At 59.9% G+C, this 10924-nt stretch overlaps 1 protein-coding gene across 1 annotated transcript in view; it reads right to left on the bottom strand.

The window, feature by feature from the left end:
* Window positions 1-8606, bottom strand: part of Tbx2 (T-box 2) — an 11591-nt gene extending 2985 nt beyond the window's left edge. The window contains exons 1-7 of the mRNA XM_013013083.1: window positions 7737-8606; window positions 6337-6604; window positions 5201-5347; window positions 3885-3961; window positions 3628-3791; window positions 2507-3144; window positions 3-85 (exon numbers count right to left, since the gene is read on the bottom strand). Coding sequence (XP_012868537.1) covers window positions 3-85; window positions 2507-3144; window positions 3628-3791; window positions 3885-3961; window positions 5201-5347; window positions 6337-6604; window positions 7737-8131 — 1772 coding nt within the window. The 5' untranslated portion in view covers window positions 8132-8606. The remainder of the gene's footprint in view (window positions 1-2; window positions 86-2506; window positions 3145-3627; window positions 3792-3884; window positions 3962-5200; window positions 5348-6336; window positions 6605-7736) is intronic.
* Window positions 8607-10924: the final 2318 nt, after the last annotated feature.

The raw sequence follows: 10924 nt of genomic DNA, 5'->3' as shown, positions 1-10924 counted from the left end.
GCGCGGAGGCGGCGGCAGCGGCCGCGGCCGCCATGTAGGTGTACGGGTAGGGGAAGAGGCCTCCGAACGTGGGCATCGGGATTCCCTGGAAGAGACAGGGAGGAGACAGGGTTAGGCATCCCGCCTGTGGTGTCTCTGGGACGGCCTGGATGCTGCGATGGAGCATCCGAGCCCTCCTCTGTCAGGACATATAAATCCAGAGGTCATAGGGTGCCCATGGCCAAACCCAGGGGGAGAAGCGCACCCATACTCGGGGTAGGGTGCAAGTTCTGTGCTCAGCGTTCTGGTAGGGGCAAGGGAAAGGACGCCCAGGTGGCCGAACTGGCAGAGCAAAGGCCTAGAGGGAAGGAAGGAAGCGCGGTAGGCACCGGGCCAGGTGGTAGGCAGGCAGCTGTGGCTGTCAGGGGGTTCTGCCCATTTCCAACAGCCCTCCTACCCCCACCTCCCTCCCCCCACCCAGTGTGTGCCCACGGCCCCGGAGCACAGGCTGGGGGAGGAGCTTGCTAAGGTCTCCTGCCTGCTCACCTGCCCGCCCCTCCCGCCTTGGCCAAGAGCAGGGCACCAATGACAACCAGTTCATAAACTGGTCCGAATATTCTGTAGAGAACTGGCAGCCCCTCCTCAGCAGCTGAGAGGGAATGCAAATGCTGCCCGCAGAGCGCAGGGCAGCCAGGAACCCCTTGGCAAACCTGAACTCACCAGGCCGGGGCTGGAGATTATGTGACCTTTGAGATAATGGCTCACTCCCCCAGCCCGTGGGGGTGGGGTGGGCAGGAGGGCAGAGGGGTGACCTGGCTAAGTACCTGAGGAGCCTTGGTGCAGGCTCCAGCAAGGAGAAGCAGAGGCAGCTCAGTCAGGAGGGGGGAAATGCCCTTTCCGAGTGGGTAGAGACACACAGAACATTTCAGATCTGGCCTCTCAGGTCAGGAGAGAGGAAGGCTCTGGATCTCTCAAGATGCCATTCTGTCAGTCAAGACCTGATACTCTGGCCAGCAGCTATACCAAAGGACCCCTGCCTAATGCTGTGCACCCCCATTCTGACTTTGCACCTGTTGACCAGGATGTGACTAGAAGTCTTGACTTCCCTATGACCTCTATAATGCCCAAGGTCATCATCAGAGCTTAGGGGAGAGTCATCAGTGCAGATTAACTCTCCAAGCCCTGGACTCTGTTCTCTAGAAACTTGTCTCCAGCCCAGACAACCATGTGATATTGGTGCCTCAAATCCTGCACATACTCTGATGCTGAGCTCTGCTTAAAACCTGAGGGTGGAGATGGGGGAGGGGGAATAGGTGAGAAGGGAAGAAGGGGTGATGTTCACCAAGAAGCCTTGTAACCGACTTGTGGAACGGTAACCCCATTTGTATAACTAGTAATAAAAACTCATTTCATACCCCCCCCACACACACTCACACCCAAGACTTTAAACATATTAGCTCCCGAACCCAAAGGAACTTTCTTAGACCTGAACTCCTATTTTCCTTCTCTTGCGATAAGATCTCAAGGGCTTAATTTGCCAGAAACCTCAGAGGGAAGAAAATGAATGAAGGGATTCCAAACCTTTCCACGGGAAATATTCCACCCAAGTAACCAAAGAGGCCACCCTCCCCTTGGGATCTCCTGGCCACATTTTCATAAACTCTCTCCTGGGAGCTCAGAGTTTCAACAAGGATCTGGGGAATTCAGTCATCTTTCCTGGGAGAATTGAAGGGATTCAGTGTGTGTGTGTGTGTGTGTGTGTGTGTGTGTGACACAGAGAGAGGAGAGAGAGACAGAGAGACAGAGAGAGAGAGAAAGAAAGGATTTCCTAGAGGTCCTAAAAGAGGCAAGGGATGTGTGGGAGATGGATGGTTTTGGAGGTTAATTGTCCTGACAATAATGTGAATATTCCTTCTCCATTTGTCCAGTCACCCTAGCCTTTCAGCTCTGATGGTGAGGCAAGTGTCTGAGCCAGAAGGGTGCACATAAAAGAAACCCACTAATGGGAATCTGTGTAAGTCTGGAGTTTTGGTTATTTTGTTTTGTCATTTTTGTTTTTTTTGCTGGTCCGTAGAGGGGTCTGAACTCTGGGCCTGGGCGCTGTCCCTCAGCTCTTCAGCTCTAGAGCTCTACCACTTGAGCCACAGCACCACTTCTAGCTTTTTCTTCTTATGTGGTGCTGAGGAATGGAACCCAGGGCCTCATGCATGCAAGGCAAGTGCTCTACCACTGAGCCAACTTCCAGCCCAAGTCCCGGGTTACTTTGACTGCTGCCCTCACTCCTGACTGGGGGTATGGGGAAGGAAACAGGCCCAGGGAGAGTAGATCAAGCACTTGGCCAAGGCCACACGAGAGTGAGAAGCAACTCCTCCGGGCCAGATCATAGAAGTGAGTCTCCCTGCACCTAGGTATCCCGGAGAGCGACCTTCCGCTCTTCCTCTCGAGGGAGCTCTGGCCTCCTGGAGGGTCTGGCGCCCCTCACACCCTCTGCCCACCTCCACCCAGCCCAGCAGCTCACCGGCCTTACCTGAGATGCCAGCATGTGCTGGGAGAGGTGGAACGGGAAGGGCGCGGCGGAGCTTGCTGCACTGGCCCCGGGCCCCAGCCCGCCTGCGTCCAGCCCCGCGGCCGTCCCGGGCCCCGCGCCTCCGCCACCGCCGCCACCGCCTGCCACCGAGGCCAGCAGATGACCCATGCCCATGGCCGAGAAGGCGCCCGGGCCCATGGCGAACTGTCCTGGGTGCAGGAAGAGCGGCTGGCCGGCTCCCAGAGGCCCAAAGAACTGCTGGCCGTGCAGGTGGCTGGAGAAGGCCAGGCCGGGCAGGTGTCCCGCGCCCAGCGGGGACGCACTGTCCGTCTGAACCACCAGTGGCGCCAAGCCCGGCTCCTTGGCCTCGGCCGCCTCCTTGCGCCCCTCGTCCTTCCTCCTGCTTTCGGCGCGCTCCTTCTCCAGGCTCCGCAGCCCAAACGGGCCGTCCCCGCCGCTCTCCACCGCTTCTTTGCCCCTCTCGGGACTGCGCCGCTCCCGGGAGCGTTCGGGTTCGGCCAATCGAGGGGGGCTGGTGCTGTCCCCCGTCGGGCTACGGCCTAGAGCCGCGCTGGCGCGCTCGTCGCTCAGCCGCTCGGGCTCGGGGTCGCTGTCTGCGGCGCAGGGCTTGTCCTCGGCTGCGGGGACAGGGGCGCGCGGTTACCGGGGCTTGGGCCCAGGTGCGAGGGAGGCCCGCTCTCGGTGCCTGGGCCCCGCAGGCATTAGGGAGGCCGGCTCTGGGGAGATGCGATCGCAGAAACTTCTGGAGGCAGCGAGGGGCAGCTGCAGGACATCTAATCCAAGATCTCAACGCTGACAGTGGAGGAAACTGAGTCCCGCAGAGGCAACCTCGTAGCCAGAGTCTCTCAGCCCACAAGGGGCCAAGCTCACCATCCAGCCGGCCGCCTGGCTACCGAGAGCCGCCCTCCATGGGCGTCCATCCAGGTTGACGGTCCCTTCCAGGCACACCCCGGCCGCCTCGCCCCAGGCCATTCAAAGAAGCAGATCGCCAGCAAAAGGCCAGCTGGGCGCCCCAAGGCCCCTCCACCCCCTGCCCCGACTCTGCACTTCCTCCCCCGCCGCCCCCCCCCCCCCGATTCTGGACCAACCGCACAACTCACCTCGGGCCCGGTGCAGGCGCAGGGGACTGGGCGCCGCGCCCGGCGAGGGCGGCGGTTCCCGCGCAGGTGGAGGGTCGCAGGACGAGGCGTCCGACTCGGCGCCGTCGCGCTCCGGCTTGCAGTGCTCCTCGTACAGGCGCAGGGTGGGCAGCGTGAGCTGCTTCCTGGGATGGACACCGGGCATCAGCGCGCCTCTCCTCCGCCCGCTCCCACCCCCCCCCGCATGCGCCACCCGCCCTTTGGGGCTCAGACCTCACCTTTTTTCCCGACGGCCATTCCCTGTGTCCCGGAACCCCTTGGCAAACGGGTTGTTGTCGATCTTCAGCTGTGTAATCTGTGGGGACCAAGGAGGCGGCGCTAGGTCAGGACCTGGCTCTTGCAGCCTGACCCGAGGGCACCCCAGGTCAGCCGCTGCGGGAAGGTCGAGAGGGGGACCTAGGATGGAGACCTGAGGGTTTGTGCGAGCCAGCCTGACGGGGGGGGGGGGCAGCACCCAGGCGAGGCCAGCAGGTGGGCATTGGAGGGAATTGACCAGTATCTCTGCTCCTCCAAAAACGTTTAAGAAATGAATTCTTCAACCACGCACACAGGCCCCAGGCTATGCGCGCAGCGTCCAAACCCGCCCAGGCAAGCAAACAGGCCAGTGCAGTCACGCAGGTTAAGCGGCTCCGCACCTGGGCAGGCTCTGTGCGCAGCCCCAGCGGCGGCCAGGCAAGCCCGCAGGTTCGGGCAAGGGCAATCCCTTACAACCCCAGGGCTGCACACAGTCAAGCACACACAGAATAAACAAGTGCTCACGGGGAATCAAACAACTTCACACGCTTCCACCCAGATCTAAGGCACTCCAAATGGTGTGTGTGCATAGCTGGATGTGTATGCGGGCTCACAAAGACACAGCGGCTGCTGTGGACATTGGGAGCTTCTCCTTCACTGGACACTAATACATATGCCACAGGCCTGCTCTGTGTGTGTGTGTGTGTGTGTGTGCACTTCACTAGAGAAAAGGAATAGAGGGCAGCTAGTAGGAAAAAAGACAACCCTTTTACTTGATGCTGAATTTTCTCTGTATCTCTCAAGAGGTCTGGGGCCTGGGGTGACCCAGACAAGTCACTGGGGAGGAGGTGGCGGTGGTCTTAGTGGATTTTCAGGCTCTGTGTCACCTGTCCCCGTCTCTGGCTTCCCTGTGGACGCTAAGCTGAGCCTAGAGTTCCTAGCTTGGGAAGATTGCCTCAGGCGCCCTCTTTCCATTTAAATTTCCATCTCCGAGCCAAGAAATAAACGAATAAAATGTAAAAATGTCAGCACGGGCTGGAGTCTCTACTAATTGCTAAGTAAACATCTCCGCCCCAAAGAGTGCCAGCTGTTAGCGCACCCCGGGGGAGCATGTGTGTACGTGTAGGGCTTTGGAAAAGGGAGCCTTGGTGTGGGGGTGGGTCTGTGGGTGCTGGGAAACTTGGTGATCCTGGGTAGGTGGTGAGCAAAGGGAGAGAGACTGAGTTAGGGTGGGTAGGTTTGCGATGGGGAGGTTGGAAAGTGTGGGTGCTGGACTGAGCCCCTTTCCCACCCCGCACACCTTGTCGTTCTGGTAGGCAGTGACAGCAATGAAGTCGGTCTCAGGGAACACATAGGTGCGGAAGGTGCTGTAGGGCAGCTTCAAGATGTCGTTAGCTCGAACGATGTGAAAGCGTGGCTGGTACTTGTGCATGGAGTTCAGGATCGTCTGCGGGAATGGCACCAGTGAGCTGGCACACCCCAGCCCTTGTCTCCAGTGGTTTTTTTTTTTTTTTATATTTTCACTCCCTGGGGACCTGATCTCCATCTCCTTCTATCTATATTTTGTCGCTGCTTCCCCCCCCTTTTCTCTCACCTATATTTTCTCTTCTTCTTTTTCCTCATCAATTACTTTCTTTTAGCTTCTCCTTTCTTTGCGAACTCTCCACCCCTCCCCCCAACCAGACACACAGATTGGAAACAAAAATACAGCAGAAAAGAAAAGAAAAGAAAAAACAAACCAACTTCACTTTGAACTTTCCTTCCTTTGGCGTTACTCAGGCCCAGAAATGACACATCGAGAATTTTGACCTGGGAGTGACCTGCCTAGTCTGTAGCCCCCTTTTTTTGCCTCATAGAATCTCCTCTTCCAAACAGTTGCTGAGACCTCGGCTCAAGAAGAAATAGAGAGTCACTATACTCCCTCTAGATTGGGCACAACTGCCTGTAAGAGGAAGGATGGTACCCCAGGATATTTGGGGTGGGGGTTGATTGAACATTCAAATCCTCTAGTCTTGGGGAAGGGCGGGGGCAGGTCATGAGTAGATCTTCCAAGCTCAGCACCTATAGGTGCAAACTAGGATGCCCTTCCAAGGACCTGGGTTGCTGTACTCAGTCCGGGGGTGTCATCTACCTTTGGCTTGACTGGGGGCAGAGGTTCCCTCCAAGGCCTAACCAAACTGAAATTGTGGGCAATCTGGAGTTCATCCAACCCACCTATCCTTCCCTAGGTCAGTAGGCAGGATCTAGCCTTCTGCAAGCTTGGAGAGCAGAGCTGTGGAGGCCGGGGCCCAGATGGCCTCAGCCACAAGACTGGGACATGGGAGGGGGGGAGGAGAAGCAGGAGCGGTGGCTAGTGCTTCCCTGACCGAATCCCAGGGCCCAGCTGCTGAGGGAGTGCTGGCTTTCTCAATCCCATTCTGTTCTGCCCTCACTCACAAAGCCATGCTTGTCGGAGATGTTGTTGGTCAGCTTCAGCTTATGGAAAGCCACCGGCTTGGCCATCCACTGCTCCCCCGTGGCGGGACTGTCCGGGTGAATGTACATGCGTTTGGGCATCTCTGGGTCGGCCTTGCCAGCCACCATCCAGCGGGAGTTGTGGAACTTGTAGCGGCAATCATCAGCAGCCACAATGTCCATCAGCAAAATGTACTTGGCCTTCTTGTCCAGGCCGCTGACTCTCACCTTGAAAGGGGGGAACATCCGCCTTGGAAGGGAGGGAAGGGGGAAGATGCCATTGGGACCCAGCTCTTCCATATCAGAGCGTTCCTGTTTCCCTTTCCCTCTCCCCCTTAAGTACCCCATTGCTTATAGGTTCCCTGATTGCCTTCTTCCTTGCCCCTGGCTGCCTGGGCCCCTCACACGCTCTGCCCAATCTGCAGTTGTTACTTCTATTTCTGCCAATATGAATCTCTCTTATGAGGCCTTTCGCTTAAATCTTCACGCTCTCCCCCCCCCCATCTAAGATGAACGCTGATGCACAGGAAAGAGGTCTAGGCCCTCTAGAAAGACACAGTTTCTTCTGAATCTTCCTTTATTTCAGGGAAAATACATGTATGGGGGTCATGTGTGCATGCGTGCATGCATGTATGTGTTTCAGGAAAAAAATACATACTTGTCACAGAAGCTTCTAGAAATAAATTTGGAAGGTGTTTGTTTGGGGGACTGGTTATAGTCCCTACCAGATGCTGGCTAACTCTGCCTTTCGGGGGAACAGGGTGAGCCTGAGGCCTGGATTCCAGTGGCTAAATCAAGAGTGGAAGTGTTCAAGACTGGGGCTTTTTTTTTTTTTTTTTTTTTGGCTTTAAGGCCTGGGGAAACCGGTGTGTCCCGAGCTCTGAGCCCCACACTCGGGGTCAGACTCCCAGGCCCCCCCCCCCCCCCGGGATCCAGTACTGGAACCCGGCAGTCGGCCTGAGGATAGCAAGATTCGAGTCCCACTGTGGATTTCAAGGCCGGAGCCGAAAAGCAGGAAAACACTGCATCTCCCTGGAACTCGGAGGCCGACCGGGGGTGGGGGGTGGGGGGTGGGGTGGGGGCAGAAAGGCGAGATCGCAGGGCTAGGGAGACCCGCCAGGGCCGAGCTGCGGGGCCTCCTCGGCTTCGAAACTCAGAACGGTTGGGATTATTCTTTAGGATCGTATTTTCGTTTTATTTCATTTTGCGGATTTGTTAAAAAAAAATTTTTTTGCTCCGGTGCCAAACAAGAAAAGTCAACTTAGAGCGAAGCAGCGGCTCCGGGGGCGCAGGGGGGAGCCGAGCGCACGGGCTCGGCGCTGGTGGGTGCTGTCCTGTTCCCCAGCCCGCCCGCCTGCCGGCCTGCCTGCCGGCCGCCCTACCTCCCCGACTTGGTGATGACCATCTCCGTGCCCAGCTTGTGGAACTGGTCCCACAGCTCCTTGGCCTCCAGCGTCACCTTGGGGTCGTCCTCCACCTCGTCCTCGGGCTCCAGGCTCTTGAGTGAGCGCAGATGCGCGGCGGGCGGGTGCGGGCCGAGGGCCGAGACGTGCAGCCCCGCCTCGGCCGCTGCTGCTGCCGCTGCGGCCGCGGCCGCCGCCCCCGCCAGGCCCGGGTCAGGCAGAGGCTTGGCCAGCGCGCTGGGCGGCAGCGCGAGCGCCGGGAAGAAGGAAGGTTGCGCTGCCGCCAGGAAGGCGGACATGGGGAAGTCGGCGGGCCGTGGCGCGTGGAACGGGTGGTAAGCCATGGCGCTGGCTGCCAGCGCCGGCTCTCTCATCGGGACATCCGGCCCAGGCGCTCGGGGGCCAGGGCCGGGGGCGCGCGGCTCGGACCCCCGGCCCGGGCGGCGGCGCGCGCGGAGGACGGACGGCCGGGGCGGCCGGCGCGGCAGCGGCTCCTCCCGGCTCCCAATCCCGCGCGCACCTCAAGGGGCGCGGGGGGCTTGGGGCGCGGGGGCGGAGGGGGCTCTGTACGAGGCTGGGCTGGGCTGGCCGGCTCCGGCGCCGGGGACCACGCGCGACTGGTTAGATCTTGTCGTGATCTCTGGAAAACTGTGACTATCTCACATGTCCTGCCCTGCTCGGATCCCCTGCGCTAACGAGCCAGGCCCCCCTTGATTGCTGATTTTACGCTTTTTGGACCAATTGTGGGTCTCCGGGGGCGGGGTTTTGACAGCTCAGGCCAAGCTCTGGCCGGGAGGGGGGGCCGGGGAGAAGGTGTCGGAAGCCTCAGCAGTAAGAAAACATGTCAACAGAATAAAATATTAACCAATGACGGGCCGGCGGGCCCCGAGACCCCTCCCCCTGGCCTGGCCCCCACCCCGCCGCCCGCGCCCGCGGCAGCTTGCGCGAGGACTGGAAAGCGTGGAGGGACGACCTGACCCGCCGAAAGGGCCTGAGGCGGGGGGCGCCCGGATCCCCAGGCCTTTGGGAAGGCCCCCCTGGCCGCATGCTGGCCCCAAGTGCAAAGCATTGACACGTTCCCGAGAGGAGAGGGGGCGCCCTCCTTTTCCTGGCCCGGAGGCCCGGCCGCTCTGGCCTGCGCCCCAGCCTGGCCTCCGACCCGGCTCCAGGTCGCCGCCCCGGGTCTCTGCGTTCCGGAGGGAGGCTGCGGGCGCTGGAAAGCCCGGCCGGTGGGCGGGCAAGTCGGGAGGCTCGGGAGGCTGAGGTCCCGGAGCGGAAGCCAGGTAGCGGGAGCCGGTGAGTGGAGCCAAGGCAGAGCCCTGCTGGGGACCGGACCGGGCGGGAGCGGGGACGCGGCCTGGCGTTGGGGGAAATGTGGGGACCCCTCCGGCCTGTGCCATCGCTCACAGGAAGACTCAAGCGGGACCTGCAGTTCCTAGCAGGCCTTGGACGCAGCCCAGAGCCCGTGGGTCTGTGTCCACCACCGAGCCCGGGATCCTCCGGCGGCCGGGAGAGCGGGTCCTCGGGGCGGGGGAGGTGAGCGCACCTTCCGCGGGGCACTGGGGGGGCACCGCGCCGGCCCATCCCGGAGGAAGGATTTTTTTTCCACCCGCGACCGAACGAATTTTCGCTGCATCCGGTACTTCCTAAACACCGGCATGCCCTTTGCTGCCAGACACTTCTCGAGTTGGTGTCCGTCTTGGGGACACGCAGGTGTCCCAAATGCAGGAATGCTGAGTAACGAGTGCGGGATTCGGGGTGTCTGCCAGAGCACCTGTGGTTGACGCCCCCCACCTCCGCAATCAGCCTGCGTTTTCTGTCCCAGCCTGCCCATCCGCCAGGCATTGTGTGTGTGTGTGTGTGTGTGTGTGTGTTTCGCCCAGTGTGGTGCCGTGTACATCGAAGGCCATAACTCCAGGTGTGCCGGGGAAAGCTAAGCGATCACACACCTGCCACGAACTGGGCTCGGGCGCGGACCCTCGGCCGTTCCTGGAGGTCGCGTTCCGAAGGATAACACGGAGTACGCTCCAGCCACGATGGATGCTTCCACCTGCACAACCAATACAAGTGAGTTCCGTCCGCCCCGGCCCTACGGACGCGTGCTGAGCCGCACACACCCCACCTCCAACGGGGACCCACCCGATCTCGCGGGGCGCCTCTCACTGAGCCATCCATAGATTGGCGCTTAAAGACCGGTCGCCCCCAACAGTGCGGGGGTCGAGAGCAGCAGGGGCAGTTTGGCCTCGGAGACCTTTTCCTACATATATTTTTTTTTTGAGCCAGTACCTTGGCTCCCGTAATTGTTCCTAGCGGTGCATTAGTGGGCGCCAGCCCCGAGGGGTTTTGATCTTGGTTAGTTCACTCTCGGTACCTTCTCTGCCCAGAGTCAACTCTTCAGTTCCGCGCTGCGCTGTCGGTCCGTGCAGTGGGATCAATGGCAGCTTTGCATAATTCCAGCTTCGGCTCTTAGGGGAGGGCTGTGCATGGACACACCTGCACACAGTCGGCGAGGCGATTTGTTGAAGTGAACAAATAGTCAGGGAAGTTTTTCTTAGCCAGTTAATCCAAGTACGGAACCAGGAGACCCAGAGAATACATTGCAAAATCGTGTGTTTGCGCGCGTGTGTGGACAGGTACTTTCCTACTTGTAAGAATGTGAGTACATTGAAGTGTGCATTTTGGACGTCTTCCTGGGCTGAGTACATAGCTGGTGTAGCGGTCCGGGCCTGGGTGATTTGCCCAGGGAATCCTGCAGCGTTGGCGCAGAGGCTATATTTTGGAGACCTCAATCCCACCTACAAAGCCGAGGACCATCCGCCCCGCCCCACCATCTTGTAATCATCCCCAGGGTCTGCTGCAAACGCTCTGTGCATTGATTTCCTCCCCTTCCCTGCCGCCCCCTCTTCCCTCCCTCATCCCCATCAAACTCCAGCTAGGAATATTCTCGGATCATCGAAGACTGGCGCTGGGGCGGCCCAGGCAGCCTCTCGAGCGGCGCCTAGCAGCTCGCAGCTCTTGCTCCTCCCATCCCCCCTCACCCCCCCCCCACCAGTTTGGATCTTCCCCCCCCCTCTTCCTAGGAACGGGCACCCCCGGGGGACTCCCCAGGGCTGAGTGTGCGTGTCTCTTTAAGAGGCCCCGGGGGGCGCCTCGCGGGCCGCCCGGGG

The sequence above is a fragment of the Dipodomys ordii genome, unplaced genomic scaffold, assembly GCF_000151885.1.
Source record: "Dipodomys ordii isolate 6190 unplaced genomic scaffold, Dord_2.0 Scaffold19, whole genome shotgun sequence".
NCBI classification, from domain to species: domain Eukaryota; kingdom Metazoa; phylum Chordata; class Mammalia; order Rodentia; family Heteromyidae; genus Dipodomys; species Dipodomys ordii.
This window is presented reverse-complemented; position numbering and strand designations above follow the sequence as displayed.